General features: G+C 52.9%; 1 protein-coding gene across 1 annotated transcript in view; it reads right to left on the minus strand.

Annotated features, from left to right (window-relative positions):
- Window positions 1-11,352: 11,352 nt before the first annotated feature.
- The window catches only part of Cspg4 (chondroitin sulfate proteoglycan 4), a 47,029-nt gene continuing 31,974 nt past the window's right edge, over window positions 11,353-26,407 (minus strand). The window contains exons 4-10 of the mRNA XM_045161099.1: window positions 24,886-25,368; window positions 24,266-24,442; window positions 21,368-21,566; window positions 21,135-21,269; window positions 20,850-21,016; window positions 14,229-14,412; window positions 11,353-13,965 (exon numbers count right to left, since the gene is read on the minus strand). Of these exons, the coding sequence (XP_045017034.1) occupies window positions 12,128-13,965; window positions 14,229-14,412; window positions 20,850-21,016; window positions 21,135-21,269; window positions 21,368-21,566; window positions 24,266-24,442; window positions 24,886-25,368 (3,183 nt within the window). The 3' untranslated portion in view covers window positions 11,353-12,127. The remainder of the gene's footprint in view (window positions 13,966-14,228; window positions 14,413-20,849; window positions 21,017-21,134; window positions 21,270-21,367; window positions 21,567-24,265; window positions 24,443-24,885; window positions 25,369-26,407) is intronic.

A 26,407-nucleotide genomic window follows, 5' to 3' on the forward strand; every position in this document is an offset into this window, starting at 1 on the left:
TGGGGTAAATGGCTTAGCTGGACCTGGGACCAGATCTCCCATCACCTCCATGCCTTGGGCCCTGATCTGTGTTCCCCAGTGGCTCATGGTAAGCAGCCTCCTTGGGGGCCTCCCAACATCAAAGCATTCATCAATCCAGATGGGAAGGTGCCCAGGACCACCGTCCACCACATATAACGACAGACAGGACAGGATGGCCAGGAGCTGAGAGACCCAGGCTCACTTTCCAGGCCTCCCACGGATCCATGCAGTGGGTGGGTGCAGGCAGAGTCACCACTCATTTCCCACCAGCATCAACCTAGCCGTGGTTGCGATTGTACAGGGCCACAGTGAGGGCACCGCTACTGTCCCAAGTGTGCCATGTCCTCAGAGCCACTAACAACCAGCCAGGCAGGGCGCGTAAGTATGCACCATCTGCTAGTTTTCAGTCTCCCTCTGTGCTGGGCCTTGGGCTAAATACCTGCCCTGAGTTACCTAGCTGCCCACACGGTCTGCCAACATGCTCCAGCCGACAGTGGCTTCAGGGCACTGAGTCACCCGTGTGAGATGCGCAGTTGCTTCCCGCAGCCTGCATTGTGCCAGCTTGTGCTGAGGCTGTCTGTGTGCTCATGTCAGCAGGTGGAAGGGCAGAGGGCTTGGCCCACAGACAGCGCTGAGCAAATATTTGTTGAGTGATAATTTTCCATGGGACTTCAGAGTAGAGAATGGGAGCAAGATCTGACTGTGGATGGGAGAAGCCAGGAGAAACAAACCCGGGCAGGAATGGGACTCTGTAAAAGCTGGGTGTGGTGGCACATGCCTGTAATCCCGGTAGCCAGGAAGCTAAGGCTGGAGGGTGAGCTAACCTGGGCTACATAGTGAGTGCCAGGCTAGCCTCTCTCTCTCAAATAACTAATAATAAATCACTCTGTCAGGCCAACAGAGAGCAAGAAAGAGAAGAGCTTTGGGGCCTCTTGCCACTGCCAGCAAACTCCAGATGTACGTACCACTTTGTGTGTCTGGCTTTACATGGGTATTGGAGAATTGAACATGGACCAGCAGGCTTTGCAAGCAAGTGCCTTTAACCACTTGAGCCATCTTTCCAGCCCTGTTTTGTTTGTTTCTGAGACAAAGTCTCATGTTGGCCAGGCAGGCTTTAGCCTTTCTTTGTAGCCAGTGATGACTTTGAATTGCTAATCCTCCTGCCTCCACCTCTTGAGTGCCGGGATTCCAAGTGGTCTGTCTCCCCCATTGCTGAGTAGCCTGGCTGGGCACTGAGTTCTGTCTGGCTTGTTCACTGCTGCATCCTGTTTAGCACAGTACCTGGCTCACAGCAGGTAACTCTGCACATGTGTATGGCTCTGTTGGCTGTTGTCTGGAAGCATACATGTCTGTCACTATGCCAGTGGGGATATGCATGTGGCAAGTCCCGTGGATACGCGTGCACGGACGCGTGTGCGCCGCCATTCCAGCTAGTGGCTAAAAGCATGCTTCCATCCTGACGTCATATTCCACCACCGCCCCGCCCCCCAGGCTCCAGTGACTCACACAGGGAGGAATATATTTCTCTCTCTTTTTTTTTTCAGTCAGGCATGAAGAGGAAGGGAAGTGTGTGTAATGGCCCTGCTGAGTTCTCTGGGGGCCCCATCTTGTCCTGTCTTTGCCCACTTGGAAGTCATGCTGTCCCCACCAGCAGAGTGGCACCCTTCTCCTCCCTGACCCAGAAACCCAGCCCCCCTGGACTTGTTGGGATGAGGGGTATATTTGAACGAAAGATGGCTGTGCCCCATTCTCCTGGCTACCAAAGCTTTTAGGAGTCCCAAGGGTGACCACTGAGTAGCTGAGCAATTGACTCATCTAAGCTGGGGATAAAGGAGAATACAGATCTGATCTGGAAACGTGAAGCACCCTACTCTTTATTTTTCTTAATTTTTATTTAAATTTTTATTTATTTATTTGACACAGAGAGAAAGACAGATAGAGGGAGAGAGAGAGAATGGGCACGCCAGGGCTTCCAGCCTCTGCAAACGAACTCCAGACGCGTGCGCCCCCTTGTGCATCTGGCTAACGTGGGACCTGGGGAACCGAGCCTCGAACCGGGGTTCTTAGGCTTCACAGGCAAGCACTTAACCGCTAAGCCATCTCTCCAGCCCCACCCTACTCTTTAAACTAGCTCTCCCTCTTTTTTTTTTCATTTTTCAATTTTTATTTATTCATTTGTTTGAGAGAGACAGAGGGAATTGGCATGCTAAGGCCTCCAACCAGTGCAAATGAATTCCAGACACATGCACCACCATGTGCATCTGGCTTATGTGAGTCCTGGGGAATCGAACCTCGGTCCTTTGGCTTTGCAGACAAGCGCCTTAACCACTAAGCCATCCCTCTAGCCCCTCTTCTTCTTCTTTTAAAAATTTGTTACTATTATATATATTTTTTTCAAGGCAGGGTCTTGCTCTAGCCCAAGCTGACCTGAAATTCACTCTGTAGTTTCAGGGTGACCTCGAACTCACTGCGATCCTCCTACCTCTGCCTCCTGAGTGCTGGGATTAAAGGCGTGCGCCACCATACCTGGCTAGTTCTGCATCTTAAAGGGCTGGCCCTGAAAAGTGGATAGCGATGAAGACCAGGCATCTAGCATGGGTATCTTCCAGGATCTACCCCGTCAGAACAACAGCTCCAATAGCTTCTCTGATACTCAGAGCTCCTGTTGAGACCCAGGCTTGGGCCATAAGAAGACAAATGACTCACCTACAGTCACCTAGCAACTCAGTGACAGAACTAGGCAGAGCTTGGGACTTTTTTAGCTGCCAAGGACTCGCCTCTCAGCATGGGCTTCCCAGCACATGGAGAGAAATCAGGGACAGTGTGACGGGTCAGGGACGCCTGGCATGTGGGTGAAGCTGATATTGCCAGGAACCAAGGGAATTTAGGAGAAAGGGTGGGAGCTGAGCTAGGCACTCTAGCCAGCCTTTTGTCATGAATGCTGGCAGGAACAGGAAGTGGGGCTGAAATGAAGGCAGAGAGGTGGCAGAAAAGCAGGCATTTTCTGCACTGTGGCAGAAAGCAGGTATTGAGCTGCCCCCAGGTCGGACTCCATTCTTTGTGGGCCAAGGTATCCCCTCGTGAGTTAGAACAGGTAGGAGAGCCGGGCATGGCGGCGCACGTCTTTAATCCCAGCACTCAGGAGGCAGAGAGAGGAGGATCACCGTGAGTTCGAGGCCACCCTGAGACTACATAGTGAATTTCAGGTCAGCCGGGGCTAGATCGAGACTCTACCTTGAAAAAAAAATCGAAAAGCCAAAAATAAAAAAAAAAGGACAAATGGGTGGGTGAACTTGTACAAGTTCATCAGGTAGAAGTGTCCACTGCTGAAGTTCTCTGGGCAGTCATGAGCAGGGGTTACCGGGGTCCTCTGGGGCTTAGCAACTTCTTGGGAGTCTCTAAGCCTTGCCCGGGCCAAGTGTCTAGGTGCCGTGCCCACAGGCTACCTGTCAGCAGGGTGGAGTCAGGAGGGGTACTTCCAGTCTGAGTCACTGCCTTCCAGGGTGCTCCAGGTGTGCCAGCCTTACCACCTGGCTGCCTGCCCAGCAGCACTTCCATCTCCCAGGGCCTACGCCTCAGTCTGATACGACTTACTGGGGTTCCCTGCTGGACTCAGGATCCGCAGGGTATTTGCCCTGGCCAGCAGATTGGGTGTCCCTCGCCCATTGCACGCGCCTCTCTGGTTGCTGAGAAGCCAGCAGCTAAAAGATGCTGACTTGGCAGGGTTTAGCTCAGCCAGGGGAATCACTGGGGAGTTGGGGGGCAGGCGGGCCAGGAAGGAAGTTGAGATTCTGAGTCTCCTGCAGGGCTCTCTAGGTGGAGAACGGTGAGGGCACCCTGGCTCCGCTCCTTTCCTTGAGGTTGGCATCCATGAGCCCTGAGAATGGTTCACTTACAGGGGACCATGAAGGCCCGGAGGTGGAGAGTGATGCAATCCTGGCTCATTGGTGCCTCTTGCCTCAGTGAACTTTGAGGAGCTCCCATGAATGATTTGTGAACATGCTCTGCCCACAGGGCTCAGAGCAGACCCACGCGGGGTAGGAGGGAGCCCTAGTGAGTGTGGGAGGACTGAAGTAAGCTCTGAAGCGCCAGGGAGAGACAGAGTAACCCCACTGTATACATTCAGAGTGGGGCTCTGTCTACCTGGGTACTGGCAAGCTCCTGGTAGCAGAGCCTCAGTTGGGCTCAGTCAGCACCCCTGGGGATGAATGAGAGAACCAAAAAGAATGAGAGCAGGAGTTCAGTAGACCAGAGGCCTTTGGCTTGAGGGTGTCTGTGGGAAGGGGAGTGTTATATTCTAGGTGTTTCCCGCCATCCACTATGTACTTGGCACTGGACACAGCAGTGTCTGCATCAGGCTGCACTCTGCCTTGAAGGGGTGGACAGAATTGAACAGTGTTTACTACAAGGTGAGAAAGGGCTTGGCTTCAGCTTAGGTCAGGACCTCAGCAACCAGGAGACAAAGGGAAGATTAGAGGCACAAAGTCTCTCCCTGCATGGGGGTGGGGGGGCGGGGTAGGGGGGGTGTCACAGCCTGGCATTCCTTCTTGGGGCAGAAGGGAGAGTACAGAAGCTTCAATCTCCACCGTCTATATTATTTATTTAGTGTCTTTTAAAAATATTTTATTTATTTGAGAGCGAAAGAAGCAGAGAGAGAGAGAGGCAGATAGAGAGAGAATGGGTGCACCAGGGTCTCCAGATGCTGCAAACAAACTCCAGACGCATGGGCCACCTTGTGCATCTGGATTACGTGGATCCAGGGGAATCAAACCTAGGTGTGTTGGCTTTAATCTCTTAAGCCATCTCTCAAGACCTATTTAGTGGTTTGTTTGTTTTTTTTAAATCTTCTTAGACAAATTCTCTACTTTAACAATTTTTTTTGTTCATTTTTATTTATTTATTTGAGAGTGACAGAGAGAGAAAGAGGCAGATAGAGAGTGAGAGAGAATGGGTGCGCCAGGGTTTCCAGCCACTGCAAATGAACTCTAGACACGTGCGCCCCCTTGTGCATCTGGCTAACATGAGTCCTGGGGAATTGAGCCTCGAACCGGGGTCCTTAGGCTTCACAGGCAAGCGCTTAACCGCTAGGCCATTTTTCCAGCCCCCCCCCCCCACTTTTTTTAGGTTAGGGTCTCACTCTAGCTCAGGCTGACCTGGAATTCACTCTGTAGTCCCAGGCTGGCCTCAAACTCAGAGTGATCCTCCTACCTCTGCCTCCAGAATGCTGGGGTTAAAGATAATGTGCCACCACGCCTGGCTTTATTATTATTATTATTTAGTTGTTTTGTTTTATTACAGAGAGAGAGAGAGAGAGAGGAAGGGAAAGAGGAAAAATGGGCACGCTAAGGCCTTTTATCACTGCGAATGAACTCCAGATGCATGTGCTATTTTGTGCATCTGGCTTTACATGGACACTGGGGAATCAAACCACCAGGCTTTGCAACCAAGTGCCTTTAACTACTTAGCCATCTCTCCAGCCCTTCTATTATTAATGATTAATTATTATTATTGTTATTTAGTAGTAGTCGTATCTTACTGCACAGCCCAGGATGGCCTGGAATTTCAGGCCTGGCTTCCAAGTGGTGGGACCACAGGCATGTGCTGCCAATCCTGCTTCCCACTGTGTGTGTGGACGGAGAACTGCGAGTGGCCCATGTCCTCCCTCCTGACCAGGCCTGGGCAATGGCTTGATAGGGTTCATCTCCCTCCTCCACTGGAGGCTGCTGTTCCTCCAGGGGAACAGTGACCTGTGACCTTGGCCAGACACCTGTTTTTCCACCACCCCCCCTTCTGACAGGTGGGTCTCAGAAGGACCAGCTGGACTGCAGAAGCAAGGGATTTAGATTGCTACACTTCCCAGGGCCATGCCTTTGGGAGGCAGGCGTGGCCCTGGGCTATTTCCTGCAGGCCCTCCAGAGACAGGCTTGGCTTCCAGCAGGCCCTTGTATCCTTCCTTCTCGTGTCATTCGTGGAACCCCTTGGTGTTGGAGCCCAGATCAGAACTCTACCCACTAAATAAGCCTGTAGGGCATGTGGGGACCTCATAAGGGTGCAAGGAAGGACAGAAGGCAGCATAGAGTTAAAGACAAAACCCAGGGACAGGGTCATGAGGTCTCTTTACAGCTCAGCCACTAACTGTGTGACCTTGACCTGGTCCCTGCTTCTCAGTGTAATGGATTAGGTGGAGGTGGAAGGAGACCTTCGGTGTCTTGTGGGCTCCACTGTACACTGTGTTCTAATGTCCGCCACCTGCGGGAAGGACCTGTGATCCTCATTTCCTTTTTGCAGTGATGGAAACTGAACACCAAGCTGCTTTGCGCATGCTAGCACGTGAGTACTCTATCACTGAAGCTATTCATCCATTCATTTAAAAGACAGACAGGGGCTGGAGGGATGGCCTAGTGGTTAAGGTGCTTGCCTTCAAAGCCAAAGGACCTCTGTTCGACTCCCCAGGACCCACGTAAGCCAGATGCACAACGGGGCACATGCATCTGGAGTTCATCTGCAGTGGCTGGAGGCCCTGGTGCGCCCATTCTCTCTCTCTCCCTCCCTCTTTCCCTCTCTCAAATAAATAAATAAAAATAAAATATTAAAAAAGAAGGGGGGCTGGAGAGATGGCTTAGCGGTTAAGCGCTTGCCTGTGAAGCCTAAGGACCCCGGTTCGAGGCTCGGTTCCCCATGTCCCACGTTAGCCAGATGCACAAGGGGGCGCACGCGTCTGGAGTTCGTTTGCAGAGGCTGGAGGCCCTGGCGCGCCCATTCTCTCTCTCTCCCTCTATCTGTCTTTCTCTCTGTGTCTGTCGCTCTCAAATAAATAAATAAATAATTAAAAAAAAAAGAAGGGAAGCTGGGCGTGGTGGCGCTCGCCTTTAATCCCAGCACTCAGGAGGCAGAGGTAGGAGGATCACCATGAGTTTGAGGCCACCCTGAGACTACATGGTGAATTCCGGCTCAGCCTGGGCCAGAGTGAGACCCTACCTCAAAAAACCAAAAAACAAACACACAAAAAAACCCCGTAAAACAAAAAAATTAAAAAATTAAAAAGAGGGGGATTTTTTTGGTATTATAGCTCAGTTAAAAGATATTGGACTATGGTGATGTTTGAACGTCATTGGGCTTGATAAAAACTATAGGGACTTTTAAAGTTGGACTGAATGCATTGTATTTTACATCATGTATCAGTTTATGGAGGCCAGGGGTAGAATGTGGTGGTTTGGTTTAGGTGCCCCCATAAACTTAGGTGCTCTGAATACTAGGTCCCCAGCTGATGGAGATTTGGGAATTAACACCTCTTGGAGGGAGTGTATTGTTGGGGGTGGGCTTATGGGTGTTATAGCCAGTGTCCCCTTGCCAGCGTTTGGCACACTCTCCTGCTGCTATTATCCACCTGCTGTTGGCCAGGGTGTGATGTCCACCCTCTGCTCATGCCATCGTTTTCCCTGCCGTCATGGAGCTTCCCCCTCCAGTTTGTAAGCCCAAATAAACCCCACCCCCCAAAAAAAAGACAGCATAAGGGCCTCTTGCCTCTGCACACCAACTCCCCATGCATGCACCACATTATGTGTATGGCTTCATGTGGGTACTGGGGAATCAAATTTGGGCCGGAAGACTTTGCAAGCAAGCACCTTTAACCACTGAGCAATTTCCCCAGTCCCCTGCTTCCTTTTTTTTTTTTGAGGTAAGATCTCACTCTGGCCCAGGCTGACCTGGAATTCACTATGCAGTCTCAGGGTAGCCTTGAACCCATGGCAATCCTCCTACCTCTGCCTCCCAAGTGCTAGGATTAAAGGCGTGCGCCACCACACCCGGCTTTTCCTCCTTCCTTTTTTTTTTTAATTTTTATTGGCATTTTCCATGATTATAAAAAATATCCCATGGTAATTCCCTCCCGCCCCCACACACTTTCCCCTTTGAAATTCCATTCTCCATCATATTACCTCCCCATCTCAATCATTGTACTTACATATATACAATATCAACCTATTAAGTACCCTCCTCCTTTCCTTTCTCTTCCCTTTATATCTCCTTTTTAACTTACTGGCCTCTGCTACTAAGTATTTTCCTTCTCACCAGAACCTCCTTCCTTTTTTAAAATACTTTTTTTTTTTTTTTTTGGTTTTTCGAGGTAGCTCAGGCTGACCTGGAATTCACTATGTAGTCTCAGGGTGGCCTTGAACTCATGGTGATCCTTTTACCTCTGCCTCCCGAGTGCTGGGATTAAAGGCGTGTGCCACCACACCTGGCTAGACAGCAGATTCTTCTTTTTTTAAAAAATTTATTTATTTACTTATTTGAGATAAAGAGAGGGAGAAAATGGGCACACCAGGGCCTTCAGCCACTGCAAATGAACTCCAGATCCCTGCTCTCCGTTGTGCATCTGGTTTACAAGGTCCTGTAGTATCGAACTGGGATCTTTAGGCTTCACAGGCAACCCTGTAAGCCATCTCTCCAGCCCTAGACAACGGATCTTATTTGAGCCTTTAAGATCCCCAAACTGGGTCACACAAGCCACTTGGAACCTCAAAAAGCATCAGAAAGTCATCCTGGGATTAGCTTTAGGCTGTGGGCTAACAGCTGGCAGGGCTCAGGTTGGGGACCTGGGAGCTACTCCAATCCTGAGGCCTAATTGAGTAGAGTCTCCTCTTGGTAACTGCTGATTTAGTGAAGGGTTCCTGGGATCTGAGAGGCCCATCAAACGTCTGAAATGTGAAGCCACACAGTTACAACCCACTCATTATCCCTGTGGCCACTGGAGGCCCTCTTAAGAGGTGACACCCTTCAGGAGAAAAGCAGCCATCAGTTAAATACTATATACTTCATTACACTGAGGACACCAGTGCCTGCTGCTGCCCGGCTGCCTCTTCGTGGAAATGCCTGGTAGTCTTTCAGGAGAGAAGGAAGCACCCAGCCAGACAGTCCTCCTATTCCAGGCTTAACCGCTGGGTTAAGGCACACATAGTGGTTTGGCACTTATTTACTGGAATATCTGGGGCTCTTTAGGAAGGGCTGGGTAGAGTCCTATCTGTATCTCCCACAGCATTTTTTTTTTTTTTTTTTTGGCACAAAATGCCATGCCATGCCATTTGCCTGACTACAAACTGCAGGGGGTGAGCATTAACTCTGAGAAGACCTGCGGTAGGATGGACTAGGGCGCTTCGACCCACTTGCCAGGACTCCCTCTCCGTGTTGTGAACAAGAATGCGAGACCCAACCAGGGAAGTCTGGAGATTTGCCAACGTTCCTCCACCCCTGAAAGCTCTGGAACCTTCTGGGATGCACGGAAGATGCCAGCAGCCCTGGACGTTCCCATTGGTCAGGGGAGGTTGGACTGGGGTTGGAGAAAGCACTTCTCTGGCTTCCTATTGGAGGATGCGTGTTCCATTCGCTACCATAGCAACCCTGCTTAAAGGGCCAGCCAGCCATTAGAGGGCTCCTTTTTAATTTAAGAGGCTAAACTTACTTAGGGTGATAGATAGGGTCTCCAAGCTGGGAATACAAGGATCTAGGTATATGTGCCCCTGTGGCAAGCCCTCCCTATACTCATGGGTTCGCTTTCAACTCTGCTGTCAGCTTGGGTATTCTAAGGAAGGCATTCTGGCCTCCTTAGCTCCTGGGTGGCTGGGAGGGCCACGGGCGAGGAGCACATGTTTCCAAAGCTTGTGTGTGTACCTGCCTGGCTTGAATATTCATGCAGGCAAGCACCGATATCTGCTTGGTATGCGTGGACGTTGTGAGTGTACGTTCACATAAGGCTCTATGTATAAATGCCCATTGTAGGAGAGTGTATATATGTACTACGTTCTCAAACAACCTGAGCACACGTGTCCACACGCCGGTCCCCACCTGCGAGGCCTGGAAAGAGAGAAGACTCTTTAAAGGAAGGGAATGGGCAGCTGTGTGCGCGCATGCGCGTGTAGTTGGAGCTGGAACCTAAATGCTGGAGTTGGGGCACCTGCGTTTGCTAGGGAGGTGCGCACTCACTGAGCTGTGCTCACAACCTTGGTGAGTTATTTAATACAGGAATTAGCAACTTCCTTAAGCGTTGGGAATGTATCTGAATGGGGCAAGGCTCCACATTCAGGTCGGGTTCCCAGCTCCGATGTGCAAGTGAAAGACGGACCCTCTCCCAGGTCCTATCAGGATTGCTGGCACAATGCCTGGGGGCCAGACCACCATCCAACCCAGGCTGAAGGCAGCCGAGCTGTGTCAGCCAGTACCAGCGCCGGGGGGGCAGGGCAAGCTAGCCAGGCTATGTGAACAGAGGGTGTTGTCAATCCTCTGGGTGGAGATGAGGGCAGATCCCGTCTGGCGGGTTTGTCACCCCCATCTCGGCTTACACTCTCAGGGAAACTGGTCACCCTGAGTAGAGACTGGCCCCAGATATCAAGGCCCTGAGGATCCAACACCTGACCTCCTGGCAGAGGGGCCTGGGGTCACCCTTGGCTGGATCTCCTTAACCTGAGGGCGCTGGAGAGAGCAGGGTTATGAAAGGAAAGTAGCGCTGGGAGCCCAGGGTTCAGACCATTTTGAGGGGCCAGGGTCACTTCCAAGTGTACAGGCCCTGTCCATCCTCTAGGGGGCAGTGCCTTTCAGTGTGGCATGAAGAGCCTTGCTGGTTTCTCCTCAGCCCTCTTGCCCATACCCATTGGTCCTCCCCTATTCCTCTGGGGATCTCTTAGTGACATACACCTGGATTCCAGGTTTCCTGCAGAAGCTGCTGAGAGTGGAGGGCCCAGGGTCCAGAGGTTGAACCCCATCTCCAGCTAAATGCCAGGAGCTTCTGCCACTCACGGCCCATCTGGCTTTCCTGGTGGGTCCGTGCCATTTCCCCTGCCTGCGAGAAGCACCTTGGTGAGTGAAGACAGCATTGGAAAAGTCTTCAGGCGGCGAAGTGGCACCTGAATCCTTCTTGCCAAGGTGTCTTTAAGCCTTGGTGTCTGTCCTCAAGCGCCCCCCCCCCTCCCGCCCTCACCTTTGCTGCCCCAACCACTTCGGAAGTGGGTGAGGAGGAAAGCTGTGTAGAGATCCAGGCTAGGAAGGCTAGGGATGGGAGCATTTATTTTTATTTGTTGTTTTCCCTGAAATTTTTTTTTTTTTTTTTTTTTGGTGGAAGGAAGGGCTTTGGTCTCATCTCAACAAATGGCCCTTCTGCTTCCATAGGTTAGGGCAGAGGATTTGGGGACTGCCCCAGGAGGTGGAAATTTAGAGCCTCACCCGGCTTTGTCTACCCCTCCCTCCATGAAGCTGGGTCAGATGGCCTGCCCCAGGGGAGTGAGGCTGTCATGGATAAGGGCCCAGGGCACAGACAGACACAAACAATGCACAGTTGTCTAGAGACGCCAAAGCACCATTTATCCAGGTTCCACGGGGCCAAGTGCACCCAACTCGCTTGTTCCCTAGTCCTCAGGGGGACATGGCCACCGCGGTGACCCTCCACACTCCCAGTCCAGCCTGCTCCGGGCTTGCCCACGAATGCTTCATGGTGGGGCCCTGAGGGTGCACCGACTTCAGACCTTCCTCAGACTCACACCTGATGGGCTCCACCAGGCCTGGCTACCCCAGCACCATGGCAAATAGCTTTCTTGCTTTAAATAAACCATCCCCAGAGCAAACCACCCACCCTGTACCCTGAATATATTAATCTATTGGATAACCCTCTGCTCTGCTCTATGAAGTCTCATCCCCTAGAACACCAAAGGCTGAGAGAGTTCTCACTGCTCTAGGGCAGAGATAAGGGGGAGGCCTAGGTTGGGCTGGAAAGCCCAGGGTACCCTCTTCTCCTGTCTTGGCAACGTGGATCAGGTGTGACTTACCCAAGGTCACAGACCCAGGCGCCAGAGTCCTAACCCATCTAGGATGTCACTCTAGTTTAGGCAGGGGGGCTCACGGTAGCTTGCCGCCCGCCTTGGCCCCCCTGGTTCTCCAACTCTGAGTGAGTCGAGGGGGGGTTCCCACTCCAGACTCCACTCTGTCGAGCATCCCCAAGTCTTATCTCCCAGCGCCCTCCACCCCTGGCATCTCCAGGTCTCTTTTGCTCTGGGGCAATCCTCAGGGCATGGAAGCTGTGGTCCTCGGTTGCGGGCAGCATCTGAACCCAGGCCAGTTCTCACACCCAGTACTGGCCATTCCTGAGAGCGGCGTTTGGTGTCCTGCAGAACTGCAGCAGCTCTGGATCGGGCTGGCCTCCCGGCGAGGGCCCCTGGCCAGGCACTGCCGTGAGGGGGATGTTTTGGCCCGGCTCCACCTTGCGGAAGGTCTCCGTGTCGCCGCTGGCCAGCCCATTGCGAGGCTTGGCCGCCAGCACCTGGACGTCATGCTTGCCTGTCCTGTTGCGTTTGCGGAGGTAGAAGAGCAAGGGCAAGATGAGCGCCAGCAGCAGGAGGACGAGGCACACGGGGATGATGACGCTGAACATGTTGGCCTCGAGGAAGCCCAGAAAACCGCTCCTGGCTACGGTGGGCACTGGGCTGGATGCCGCCGGGCCCAGCTCACTCATGGGGGTACTGCCCTGTGGCTTCCCCGTTTCTGTCCGAGCCGCCTCGGGGACACTGAGCAAAGCCACGCTGTAGGGCCGGGCTGCGTGGTAAGGCTCGGTGGCAAAGTCCAGCAAGGCCACGGCAGGTGGGACACCCCTTGCCCACAGTTCCAGAGTGAGGCTGTCACCCGCTGGGCCAGGGGAGCTCCCCTCTGGCCTGCCAACCTCCAGCCCCAGCCTCCCTTCCTCCAGGTCCTGCTGAGTGAAATGCTCCACCAGCTGGTGGCTCCTGGGCTCTGTCCGGGCCTGGGCCACGCGAATCACACGGCCATGCCGAGGTCCCGCCAAGAGCCGGAAGCGAGGCACACTGCCCGTGCGGTTGGCTAGCTCACTGGCATCTAGCACGGAGGGGTCCAGGCGGAGGGTGGCGCCCTGGGGCCACGGCCCACCTGCCCACACGTGCAGCAGAGCCCTCACGGTGACGTTTACGGTGGCCGATGCATTCACACCCCTGGCCAGGGCCAAGACTTTGAAGTGATCGTGAGGGGAGGAGAAGTTGGTGAAGGCAAAGACCACCTCCCCCTGGTCGACCTGCTGCTGGCTGAAAGCAGAGGCGGGCTGGCCACGCACCAAGAGCTGCCCGTACCCAGGCCCCTGGGTGAGGCGGTAGGTTGCATCGGGCTCCTCCCGATCGGACACCACCTGGAGCTGCTGCCGGCCCAGTGGGACGCGCCCCAAAGCTTGAGGCACTTCTAGGGGTGCTTGCAGCTGCACCTCAATGGCAGATGGCAAGACATCCACAGCCAGGGACATAGGCAGTGGGGGGCTGGCCCCGTCGGACATGCTGAGCCGGAAGGTGCCGGCCACACTGCTTCCATTGGCCACGAAGGCCAGTCGCCCGGCATCTACGTCGGCCTGGGTGAAGCGGGTCACCGGCCCTGGATTGCCCCCCACCAGGCTCAGGAAGCCATTGTGGGGTGCCCGCTTCACTTCATACTCAATCTCTCCCGGAGCTGAGTCTGGGTCCACCACACTCAGCTGGGCTCGAGAGACGGGGGCGCGGGAACCCCTGGTTAGCCGCAGTGGGATGGAAGCCTGTGGCCGAGGGGGTCGCTCATTCACATCCCTCACAGTGATAGCAAAGGCCTCAGAAGTTTGGGGTCCCGCCACCGAGGTCCCTATTGGTCTCTGAAGGTGGGCACGGAAGCGGAAGCCATCCTGCTGGGTGCCCCCTCCACCGTGGGCATACACCAGCTGCCCAGCTACCAGCTCCGATTGCAGGAAGTGGGGCCTCCCAGCGTGGAGGGGCTCCTCGGACACCAACAGCTGGCCCCGGGTGGGGAACTGTGTGACCTGGAAGAGCACATCATGTTCTGGGCGCTGGGGCATTGGAACACTGGCCAGGAAGTTGGAGGCATCAAGGGCAGCTACGGTGATCTTGGCTCGTTGGCCTTCTGGGACCCAGAGACCTAAGGGTGAGATAGGCACTGATGGGCCAGTCTGTTGGAAGAAGAGCCATGGGCCCTCAGAAGGGACACCCCAGGACAAGCTTGTGCTTCACAGTAGATCACACTGCCCCTGGGAGAACAAGGACTGTGTCTCCCCCTGATGTCAGTGTCCCTCTTCCGCCTGCCCTAATGCCTTCCCAAAGTCTTGGGGCGAAGACAGAAGCTTGTGTCCCTCCTCTAGGGGCCTCTCCCTGCTCCTCAACTTTGCCACCTCGTCACGTTACCTTTGTTCCTCCAGAGGCGGCTGGGACGCTGGGGACAGGCCGCGTCGAAAGATACAACCACAGTAAGGGTGGCAGCCACATCCTGGGCAGGTGGTGAGGACAGCAGGAGCCCTATAGTGTCGTGGGCTTCCCAGAAGGGCTCAGAGGACATCTCATGCTCATACAGAACATTCCCAGCATACACCTGGAGGCGACATCATGGGTGGATGTGACAGACAGGTCCAGCCGATAGCTCTCTACCAGGTCTCAGCAGGACACTGGGCACTCTGTTTGTTTGTATCTTGGAGGAAGGGTCTCACTCTAGCCCAGGCTGAGCTGGAATTTACTATGTAGTGTCAGGGTAGCTGCGAACTCACAGTGATCATCCTACCTCTGCCTCCTGAGAGTGGGGAGTGTGCCACAACGCCCAGCTTTACTGGGCATTCTGGTCTCTTTTTAAAATTTATTTTTATTTTTATTTTTTGGTACTTTTAATTTGAGAGCGACAGACAGAGAGAGAAAGAGGCAGATAGACAGAGAGAGGGAGAGAATGGGCGCGTCAGGGCCTCCAGCCAGTGCAAATGAACTCCAGACATGTGCGCCCCCTTGTGCATCTGTCTAATGTGGGTTCTGGGGAATCGAGCCTCGAACGGGGGTCCTTAGGCTTTACAGCGATTAACCACTAAGCCATCTCTGCAGCCCCATTCTGGTCTCTTTAACACACCCTGGTGTCTAGCCACCTAGCCTTGCTCTGGGCTCCTGTGGTTGGACCGACCCAGGTTTCTTTGTCACCATTAAGCTACTGTGTGGCAGGGAAGAGCTGGGCTTTCGAGCCAGAAACCCCAGCTCTGATAGCTGCTCAAATCCTCTCAGGTCTTTTTTTTTTTTTTTTTTAAATTTTCCCCAAGGTAAGGTCTCACTCTAGCCCAGGCTGACCTGGAACTCACTATGTAGTCTCAGGGTGGCCTCGAATTCACGGTGATCCTTCTACCTCAGCCTTCTGAGTGCTGGGATTAAAGGCGTGTGCCACTATGGCCGACCTCCTCAGCTCTTTAGTCATCTATCTATGCTTCCATTTAAAGCCAGTCTTGGGCTGGAGAGATGGCTTAGCAGTTAAGGTGTTTGCCTCGATTCTCCAGGACTCACGTAAGCCAGATGCACAAGGGGAGCATGCCACGCGTCTGGAGTTGGTTTACAGTGGCTGGAGGCCCTGGTGCACCCAATTCTCTTTCTCTCCCTCCCTCTGCCTCTTTTTTTCTCTAATAAATAAATAAAATAAAAATAAAGTAAAGCCAGTCTGTCCTTTGCTATGGCTCTCATCCTCTCTTGCCTACCAAAGATGCCACTTCCAGAGGTTTCTCCCCCTGATGTGTTACCTTTCCCTCAAAGTGCATCACCTTTTTGTTACATAGAGCTTGCTTTTTCTTCCAGCATTGCCTCCTCCCCCTTCCACTGCCTATCTTGGCAGCGGAATTCACTAATAGGGCTGAGGAAATGGCTTAGCAATTAAGGCATTTGCCTGTGAAGCCTAAGGACCCCTGTTTGATTTCCCAGGACCCACGTATGCCAGATGCACAAGGGGCGCACGTGTCACGAGTTCATTTACAGTGGCTGGAGGCCCTGGCGCACCTCTTCACTCTCTCTCTTTCTCTAAAATAAATAAAGAAATAAAATATTAAAAAAAAATTCACCAGTAGTCTCCATGGTCACCATACTTCCTCAGCTTGCTCCATTCAGGCGCTTTTCTCATGGTATCACCTATTTATTCTCACCAAGGACACTAGTGACCCCGCCCCCCCCCCCCCCCCCGCATTAGATCCAGGGACTGGGTCTTAGGCTTCACTGACTGCTCAGGACCATTCGACTCAGCGGAGCTTCCGGAATGTTCTACTCTGGGTTTCCCTCGCACCCGGCTCTTCACTCCCAGCATGGTCCCTGACTTGTGTAGCCTCAGGGCCTCAGTGGTCCTTATTTGGATCTCCAGAGCAGTCCACTCACACTCTCGGCTGGACCCCAGGCTCAGAGGTCCACCTGTGTTCTCAGCAGCTTCGTGGGGAACGTCCGATGGACATCTCAAATGCCACAGGCCTAGACGGACCTGATGGACTTGTCTCCCAAGTCCCCAGCATCGTGACACAACTGTGCTGTCCAGTGGCTCAGGAGAGACCCCGGAGGCCTCCTTGGCTCCTCTCCCACCCACTTCCTGCCTGGATTCTCACAGTTTCCACCTAAGGATGACTGTATCAGCCTTGGCCCCTGCCCAATGCCTCTGTGGTGTGTCCTTTGTAATATAGAAGCCAGAGTGAGTCTTTGAACATGTACGCTTAGGGTTGGAGAGATGCCTTAGTGGTTAAGGCACGTGCTTGTGAGGCCTAAGAACCCTGGTTCAATTCCCCAGTACCCACGTAAAGTCAGATGCACAAAAAGGTGGCGCATGCTTCTGGAGTTCATTGGCCGTGGCTAGAGGCCCTGGTGCATCCATTCTCTCTTGCTATGTGCTCTTTCTCTCTCTCATAAATAAATAAATATTTAAATATTTAAAAGAAAAAAAATACATGAGGTTAGGTCACTGTGTTGCCCAGGCTGGCCTCAAACTCCCAGGCTCAAGATATTTTCCTGCTTCAGCCTTCCAAGGGGCTGGTGTGAGCCAATGCATTTGGCTTGTCAGCTCCCTCTTGTTCTCACGTAACGGCTCGCTGTTATGACCTCGTTACTCCCGTGATCTCAACCTCCCCACCCCACAGAGACCCCTTGCCAACTACATTTGCTCTTTAGGGAAACTTACGATGCTGAACCCCAAGTAATATTTTTCTTTTTCATAAAGAAATCTGTTCCTTCCCCCCATATCTAAATGTTTCCTGTGCCTTATCTTTTGCCCCCTCCCCTTTCCTTTTAGGAGACACAAGAAATGTTTTTCCTTTTAGTAAGGCAAACTTGTGCAATAGTAAAGCAGAAATGAAGCACAGAGACTCTTAAGAGTCCGGAATAGCGCAGCAGGCCTTGTGCTGAGGGAGAAGTGAGCTGTCTATGCGGGCGCAGATCCTATGCCGGGGAGGTAGCTGCTCTCCTGCAATTTGCTACAAGAGGCCTTTTAAGAATCAGAGAATCAGGGCTGGAGAAGATGGCGTAGCAGTTAAGGCCTTTGCCTGCAAAGCCAAAGGACCCCGGTTCAATTCCCAGGACCCACGTAAGCCAGATGCACAAGGTGGCACATGCATCTGGACTTCGTTTGCAGTGGCTGGGGGCCCTGGAGCACCCATTCCCTCTCTCTCTCTAATAAGTAAATAAAGTATATTAAAAGCCGAAAAGAATCAGAGAATCACGTTTGTGTAAAATCTCCTAAGCAGTGCTGACAACTGTTAAAATAGTAAATGCAGTGTGTGGCCAAATAGAACACACTTGCAGGCCAGATGTACGCAAAAGGACAGAGGACTGTCAATCCTAACTCTTAGGCAGGAAGGGAATGGAGGTTCCCGACAGAGGGTGTGGAAGCCATCGGCCTGGCTGGCAATCCTCTTGTGAACAAGAAGTTTCTGGGCGGGAATATGGGCAAAATGTAGGCCAGGTTTGGGTAGGGAATCCTCTAAGCTGTGGGGAGCAGGTGGCACCCTTAGGTGGAAGGCATCACAGATGAGCAGTCCAAAGGCTTAGTCTTGGTTTTGTGTCTTACTAGCCCTGTGTGCTGAATGAAGCTACCTGACCCCCATAAGCATGTCCTTGTCTGCAAATTGGCAGGTCCTGAGCTCTGCCCTACCCTGTCCAGAGTCTTGCAGGACCATGGTACTATAAAGCCACTGCATAGTCCTGCCCTGTCCCCTCCCCATGGAGGAGAAGGAGGAGGGTGTCTTTGCCACGTGGCCTCTTCCCAGACTCTCTGGGTGGCACTGCCAGCCTGGCCCCCTGGTGGCCAGGCAGTCTGGCCCTTCATGTGGTAGGGTGTGGGGAGAAACTCTGGGTTAATGATGGGTGATTGCTGAATGGGGGGTGGGGTGGGAACGACACTCGTGGCCTTATTGCTGTTCTGTTCCCTTTCCTGGCATCTGATGATAAGGCTCCCCGTGACTCGGGGCATACAGCTGCCCCAGCCACTGGCCTCTTGGGGGAGGGGACAGGAAGGAGCCCTAGCATATGCTAGATGTCCAGGAGAAAAGAGAGCACGCGGTGCTGATGAGACAGACCTGAGGCACCTTAGTTCACATCAGTCAAGCTACCCCCTCCTCTCTCTGAACCACCTGCTGAGTAAGGACTTGGCTTTTCCTATTCTTCCTAGGAGGGAGCTTACACTCTGTTGGGGAAGGAGCTTGCAGGGCCCAGGAAGCCCCTGGGATGAGGTGGGGGAAGGGTTGGAAAAGGACCTGGAGTGTGCTCAGCAGTTTTCAAGGTTGGACCCCCGTGGGAGGTTTTGGGAGCAGCATCAGCGTGCTGGAATAGTTCCTGAGTGAACAGTCAGCTCCCCTGAGACCTTTCCTCACCCAGAGCTAACTGGCCGAGCTATTCTCCCTTCTGGAAGGGCCGAGGTGCTCCTGCACGCAGTGTCCCTGTGGGGACAAGACCTGAGGACACCAGGTGAGGTGGTGGCTGATGGCCCCACTGGCACGTGGCCCACAAAGCCTCACCATCCAGCAGTGCAGTCTGCCTCCAAGATCGAGTTCTGATTTATTTATTTGTTTTTTAGATAGGGCCTCACTGTAGCCCAGGCTGACCTGGAAGTCACTATGTAGTCTCAGGGTGGCCTCGAACTCATGACTACTTTTGTTTTCTTGATCAAAGCAAAAGAGCCCATAAGTTACTCTTGATGTAGATTGTTTCAAGTTTTTCTTAAAGACTTTTTTTTTTTTTTTGTAATTTTGTTTGTTTGTTTTGTTTTTTTCAAGGTAGGGTCTCACTCTAGCCCAGGCTGACCTATATAATTCACTATGTAGTCGCAGGGTGGCCTCAAACTCACAGTAATCTTCCTACCTTGGCTTCCCAGGTGCTGGACCATGCCTGGTTGAGAGTACTAATTTTGGCCAGTGACCCTGGTGTGCCCTGGGACGGTTCTGCCCTGGGGTGGCTCTGATGGGTGGCTTGGTCTACTCAGCTGCCCTGAATCTGACTGATCCTTGCTCTGGGTCCTGCAGCTCTCTGAGCTCCAGTCTTCTCCCAGTCTCTCCTTTTCTGTGTGTATGGGATACATGTGGGTGCAAGCATGTTCACATGTTCATATGCATGTGGGCACTTGGAGTGTGTGTGGGTATGTGTGCACATGTGTGGGTGGTGGGATCAAAGGTCAACATCAGGTGTCTTTCTCAATTGGTCATTTTTTTTTTTTTTTTTTAGTTTTTGAGGTAGGGTCTCACTAGCCCAGGCTGACCTGGAATTTGTGTCTCAGGGTGGCCTCAAACTCATGGCGATCCACCTACCTCTGCCTCCTGAGTGCTGGGATTAGCATGTGTCATCACTCCTGGCTTTGTCTTTATTTATTTACTTGTTTTAAAATATTTTATTTCATTTTTTTTATTAGAGAGAGAGAGAATAGGCACACCAGGGCCTCTTGCCACTGCAAATGAACTCCAGATGCATGCACCACCTTGTGCATCTGGCTTATGTGGGTCCTGGGGAGTCAAACCTGGGTCCTTAGGCTTTGCAGGCAAACACCTTAACAGCTAAGCCATCTCTCCAGCCCTCTCTCTTACTGTTTTTATGCTGCTGAGAAAGTCAGCCTAGCTGACCTGTGAGCTTCAGAATTTCCTTGGCTCTGCTTTTCCATTACTGTAGGCTCGATGGGATTATAGACATGTGTGCACTGTTTTATATGGGTGTGGGGAATCAAACTCAGGTTGGTAGGCTTACAGAGCAAGTACCTGTAACTGCTGAGCCATCCCTCCAACCACGCCTTCACCTTATTTTATTTATTTATTTATTCTTTGTTTTTCAAGGCAAGAGTCTCACTCTAGTTCAGGCTGACCCGGAATTCACTATGTGGTTTCAGAGTGACCTTGAATTCACAGCACTTCTCCTACCTCTGCCTCCCAAGTGCAGAGATTAAGGGCATGTGCCACCATGCCCGGCTCTCTTCACTTTTTGTTTTTTAAATTTTATCTATTTGTTTGAGAGCAAGAGACAGAAAGAGAGAGAGAGAGAGAGAGAGAGAGAGAGAGAGAGCAAACGAACTCCAGACGCGTGCGCCCCCTTGTGCATCTGGCTTATGTGGGTCCTGGGGAATCGAGCCTCGAACCAGGGTCCTTAGGCTTCACAGGCAAGCGTTGAACCGCTAAGCCATCTCTCCAGCCCTCTTCACCTTATTTTTGAAACCGGGTCTCACCCTGAACCTGGAGCTCACTGATCCAGTAGACTGCTCAGCGAGCCCTAGGGCTTCTCCTGCTCGGCCTCCTCAGCCACGGTGGTGCCCAGCGTTACCCTGATGCTGGTGATCCAAATTCAGATCCTTGTTTGTAGAACAGGCTCTTTTGCTCGCTGAGCTGTCTCCCTGGCCCCTCTCTGAGTTCCTTGACCAAAGTCTCCCCTTGTTGCACCCTATCTGGTGGCTCCTGGAGCAGGGCACAGAACACCCGGGCCACAGTGACATCAGTGATGTATCTGCACTCACTGCTTGAGGTCCCGTGGGATCTCCACGTTGGCTGAGGGGGGGGGGGTCCTTACCTCGGCCTGAGTGAAGTTCACCAGGGCTTCTCCAGCGCCGTTCTGCTGGGCATGTAAGAGCCGGCCAAGCCGGGGTGCCCGGACCACCCTGTAGAGCAGATGGTGGGCATCGGTGCCCGAGCTGGAGCTGGCTCTCAGGCTCTGGCTGCTGAGCGGCTGCACGGACTCTGTAAAAGGGGGCGAAGGAGCCCTTGTCAGCCTTGGATGAGAACCCAGGCAATCCCCGCCCCCTGCCACCCTCAGCTCTGCCCAGCGGGCAGGCATGGCCGGGTTGGGCAGACTCACCCGGGCAGACCGTCAGTGTCCGGCTGCCCTCCAGCGACAGGAGCACCTGCTTCTGGGCCACCACGCGAAAGAAATGCCCACGCGAGGCGTGCACACCGTCGGAGAGGTCAAAGTGGAAACCTCCATCCAGGGCTCCTGAGCACAGGAATGAAGCTGGGTCCCCACTGGCCCAAAGATGGTGCCCTACCCTCGGGGCATCCCTCTAGGCTATGAAGATCCCTCCCCGGACCCACCTGTGTGTGAGAACAGCACCAGCCCCCCGTCCAGCTGGGCCTGCGTGAAGCGCCGGACCTCGGTGTCTGGCGCCCCCTGCAGCACGACCCGGCCATTGCTGGGCTGCTCCACGGTGTAGACCAGGTCTTGGGGCCCTGAGTCGTTGTCGGTGGTCCTGAGGGCTTCGGGAGGGATCGGCACAGTGGTCCCCTCCCAGATCTGGGGAGACAGTCCTGTGAAAATTCTATCCCCACCTGTCCCCCTCCTTCTTGCCTGGGGCTGCCATTGGCGCCCCAACTTGCTGCACCGAGGCCCTGAGTCATTTTGGGCTCTCTCCTTCCCCTGGTGCTCTAGCCTCAGGCTCTCTCTTCTCCAGCTATCCCAACTCCGCGGGCTCTTCAAGGCCAGATCACTACTCTCTACATGGGAAGACCCCTGTTTCCACTCTCACCAAATTTTCTCCTCCCTGAGACCCCCCCCCCCAGTCCTGGCCAACTTGTCTGTCTTGCTGAAGGGCAGGGGTCTCCCTTCTCTACTGCTAGAATAGTGGATTTGGCCTACCCAGGAGACTTAAAAAAAAAAAAAATGTTCTCAGCCAGCCAGGCGTGGTGGTGCACATCTTTAATCCCAGCACTCGGGAGACAGAGGTAGGAGGATTGCCATGAGTTCGAGGCCACCCTGAGTTACATAGTGAGTTCCAGGTCAGCCTGGGCTACTACAGTGAGACTCTACCTGGAAAAAAAAAATAAGAAATTGCCGGGCATGGTTGTGCAAGTCTTTAATCCCAGCATTTAGGAAGCAGATGTAGGAGGATCACTGTGAGTTTGAGGACAGCCTCAGACCACATAGTGAATTCCAGGTCAGCCTGGGCCAGAGCGAGGCCCTACCTGGAAAAAAGAAAACACAAAAAGGAAACAAATGTATTCTGTCAGCTGAGGGCTGGGCAGGAGGTGCAGAGGCAGAAGCACAGAAGCCCAGGAGCCTCCCCATGTAGAATGAAGGAGACCCTCAAGCCTGACTCGGAGCAGGGTAGGTGCTCTTCCTGGGCCCTGCTTCATGTCATGCAGGCTCTGTCATTGGGGCCACATTATGGAAGGGACCCTCCTACATTTATATATAAATAAATATATATATAAAAATATATAAATAAATTATATATATATATATGTCTCTGGGCATCTCGGGTCTTTTCCCTCCCACAGTCCCAGGCTTCAGAGCTGGGCTCCTGGGAGCAAACATGGGTAGATGGCACCACCTGGTGGCCATCCTGCCACATGGCACTCTTGGCTCGTGTTCCTAAGTATCCTTTAGTGTATTTAGACTTAAGTTCCACTCCTCGGCTGGTATCTCCACCCAGCCACCTCCCACAGGTGCATTATATAGTACAAAAGACTTAGCAGCACAGACCGTCCTAACCCTCCTTTGGAACTTTCCACACCTCTTGCTGGTGGTTAGTCTATATCTTAGAAGCTGGCATTCAAAGCCTGGTCCGTTCACTATTATGTCGTGTGGTCTTGTCAAGCTGCACCCTTCCTGCTACACTAATTATATATATATAATTATATACATAATTATATATATATTCAAGGAAGGGTCTTGCTGAAGCCAGGCTGACCTGAAATTCACTATGTAGTATCAGGATGGCCTCAAAATCACGGTGATCCTCCTACCTCTGTCTCCCAAGTGCTGGGATTAAAGGTGTGTGCCACCATGCCCGGCTTCCACTAATATTTAAAAAAAAAAAACTTAAGGGCTGGAGAGATGGCTTAGCGGTTAAGCGCTTGCCTGAGAAGCCTAAGGACCCTGGTTCGAGGCTCGGTTCCCCAGGTCCCACGTTAGCCAGATGCACAAGGGGGCGCACGCGTCTGGAGTTCATTTGCAGAGGCTGGAAGCCCTGGCGCGCCCATTCTCTCTCTCTCTCTCTCCCTCTATGTGTCTTTCTCTCTGTGTCTGTAGCTCTCAAATAAATAATATTAAAAAAAACTTAAAAAATATTTTATTTGGGCCGGAGAGATGGCTTAGGAGTCAAGGTGCTTACCTGCAAACCCTAAAGACCTTAGTTTGATTCCCCAGTACCCAGGTAAAGCCAGATGCAAAAACTATCCCATGCATCTGGAGTCTGTTTGCAGTAGCTGGAGGCCCTGGCATGCCCATTCTCTCTGTATCTCTTTTCTCTATCTCTCTCTGCTTGCAAATAAATAAGTAAGAGTATTTTAAAATATTTATCTATTTTTGGGAGGGGGGGCAAACATAGAGAGAGTGAGCATGGGTGTGCCAGAGCCTCCAGCCACTGCAGACAAAACTCCAGACACATGCACCACTTTGTGATCTGGCTCTACGTGGGTACTGGAGAATTGAACCTGGGGTATCAGGCTTTGCAGGCGAGCGTCTTTAACCACTGAACCATTTCCCCAGCCCTCCACTAGTATTTTTTTTTTTTTTTTTTTGTGAACATGGAGTTCTATCCTATCTCTGTGTGGGTCTCAGTCTTTATGCCTGTTATGCCTGTCACTGCTCTAAGCAGGAGCGTGGAGAGCTCCTGTCACCAGCAGTTACGTTGCTTCCCCCTCCTCCAAAGCCCACCCTTTAGGGCTTCTAAGAAATTTTGTCAGGTGCTTTGGTCGTGAGTCAGAGGAAAAGCCTTCTGTTACAGGTGATTCTGGGAAACAGCAAGGCCAAGCGCGGCCATTCATGAGGCAGTCCACTGTACATATATGTAAGTGTTCAACAACAAAACCTCACCACTGTGTTCCGTTCTCAACGCAACCACAGACTTCCTCCCAACAACCTAGTAAGGCATGCGACAGTGAGCCCATTTTACAGAGAAGGAAACGGAGGCTCAGAGGAGAAGAGGGAAGGAAGGGACCCTGGCCTCTTTCCAGGAGCAGGGGGACGGGTGGTCCCACGGGTGAGCTTACCTGCAGGCCTGTGTTTGTGGTGAGGATGGGGGGTTGGTCATTAACTGGTAGGATGTTGACAATGAAAGCCACGGGGTGGCTCTGGCGATCCATCTCCGAGGCATTAGCCACCAGGACAAAGCTGTCTATCAACGTCTCACTCCCATCATGCACGTAGCGGATCAGCTGCTCTTCAACCTATAGGCAGAGCCAGGGGCAGCTGTCAGGCTGTGAACTTATTAGAGGCCTTGGGCCCAATCTCCACTTTTTTTTTTGTTTTCGAGTTAGGGTCTCACTCTAGCCTAGGCTGACCTGGAATGCACTATGGAGTCTCAGGGTGGCCTTAGCTCACCGCTCACAGCTCACAGTCATCCTATCTCTGCTGCCTGCGTGCTGGGATTAAAGGCGTACACCACCATGCCTGGCCCAATACCCTTTTACGCCCTGCTATTGTGTGCATAAGGAGACGCACTCCTTCAGACCCCAGCTTCCATGATTGGGAGGTGGGGACGGTAGGTGCCATCTCCCAGAGGAAGATGAAGACATAAGGCATTGATTTCCTGTCTCCCGTCTGTGCATATTCCTGGACTAGAAGTCCCAGAGCTGGGTTGCAGCCCCCGGGGTCTCCCGAATAGCCATACCTCTCTCCAGGAGAAGGTGCTGAGGGTCCCACCTTGCGGCTGGTCCTCTCTCTGTAGGGCCCCATGCCGTGGCGGCTCAAGCACTTGCAGGTCAAGGGCCGGCAGTGTGGGAAAGAAGGGACCAGTGATGCTGAGCAGCGGGGGGGCCAGGGTGCGGGCCCCACCTTCAGGGACGCTGAAGTTCTGCGCTTCCACCGGGATGGCCGTGGGTAGCACCTCCAGGTCCACACGGACACCCTCGAGGGAGGTGCCCAGGCCCGAGGTCACATCCAGGGAGAAGGAATCGCTCCAGGCCTCGGGGCGTGAGTGCAGGTAGAGGACCCTGCCTGTGTCCACCGCCTCCTGGGAGAAGCTCCGCACGGGGTCCAGGCTGGGCGGCTCTTCTGCTGAGGTGCCATGTGATACCATCACCAGGTAGCCGGCGCTTGGAGGGCTCTTCACTGAGAAAATGATGTCTGCCGGCTGCACCGCCTCCTGGGCTGCCTGGTCAACAGAGGTGGTGGGGACACGTGGGGTCACAGGGGAGGCTGCTGAGGCTCTCAGCAAGGAGACCAGGCTCAAGCTTCATATGCTTTTCCTGCCCTCAAGACATTGCTTCTCGTGCACACTTGGGTTTAAACTTAACACACACATGGCCTCTTCAGGCTCAAATCCCCCCCCCCCTCTCTCTCTCTCTCTCACACACACACACACACACACACACACACACACACACACACACACACGGCCTCACAGGCTACTTTGTGCCTGGGACCTTTCGCTCCCAATCCTGCTATTGTGAGGGCCTACCACAAGAGGGCGCCCCTACCATTTCCAGAAGCACAGACCCCCAACCTCCAGGCCTTAAAGGAAGGTCCAGCCTATAGGTAGCTTAGGTACTCCTCTTCTGTGATGATCTAGCCATAGGAGGTCCAAAATCTACCCCTCAACACACACACTTCTGATTTATGCCCTTGCAAGGAACGTTCCCTTTGCCTGGAATATGACATCCCGTGGTCTTTGCTATCGATAGCCCTGTATTTTTCAAAGCATGATTCAAATGTTACCTCCTCCAGCATGGGCCCTTCCTGACATCGGACATGTTTAGTCATGTTCTGCCCAAAAGTCCAGGAACCCAGAACCAGAAGGATCTCAGAAATTGGTGGTGAGGAGAATAAGGCCAAGAGAGAGGACAAGGGACCAGCCTAGTCACATAGCAAGTCAATGAGCCTGCTGCATGGCCTATGGTGGCCCTGGGTGGTTCGAAGTCCCTTCACAGACGCTCATTGTATTGATGTAGGGTCTGGGAAAGAGCTGAGGGCACAAGGATCTGAGAGGCAGCAGTCCTCAAAGTGCGGTAGCCATGATAACCTCCCAAGGACTTAACTGGAATACAGATTCTCAGGCTCCACGTCAGAGATTCTGTGGGTCTGGCTGGAGCCCAGATTCTGCAAGGTTAGTTACAGCACAGACTCATGGGTATATATGAGGAGATGCCAGCCTCACAGGTAGATGTATATCTAACGGACTCTCCAAAGACCTG

The sequence above is a fragment of the Jaculus jaculus genome, chromosome 10 (assembly GCF_020740685.1).
Source record: "Jaculus jaculus isolate mJacJac1 chromosome 10, mJacJac1.mat.Y.cur, whole genome shotgun sequence".
Taxonomy (NCBI): Eukaryota; Metazoa; Chordata; class Mammalia; order Rodentia; family Dipodidae; genus Jaculus; species Jaculus jaculus.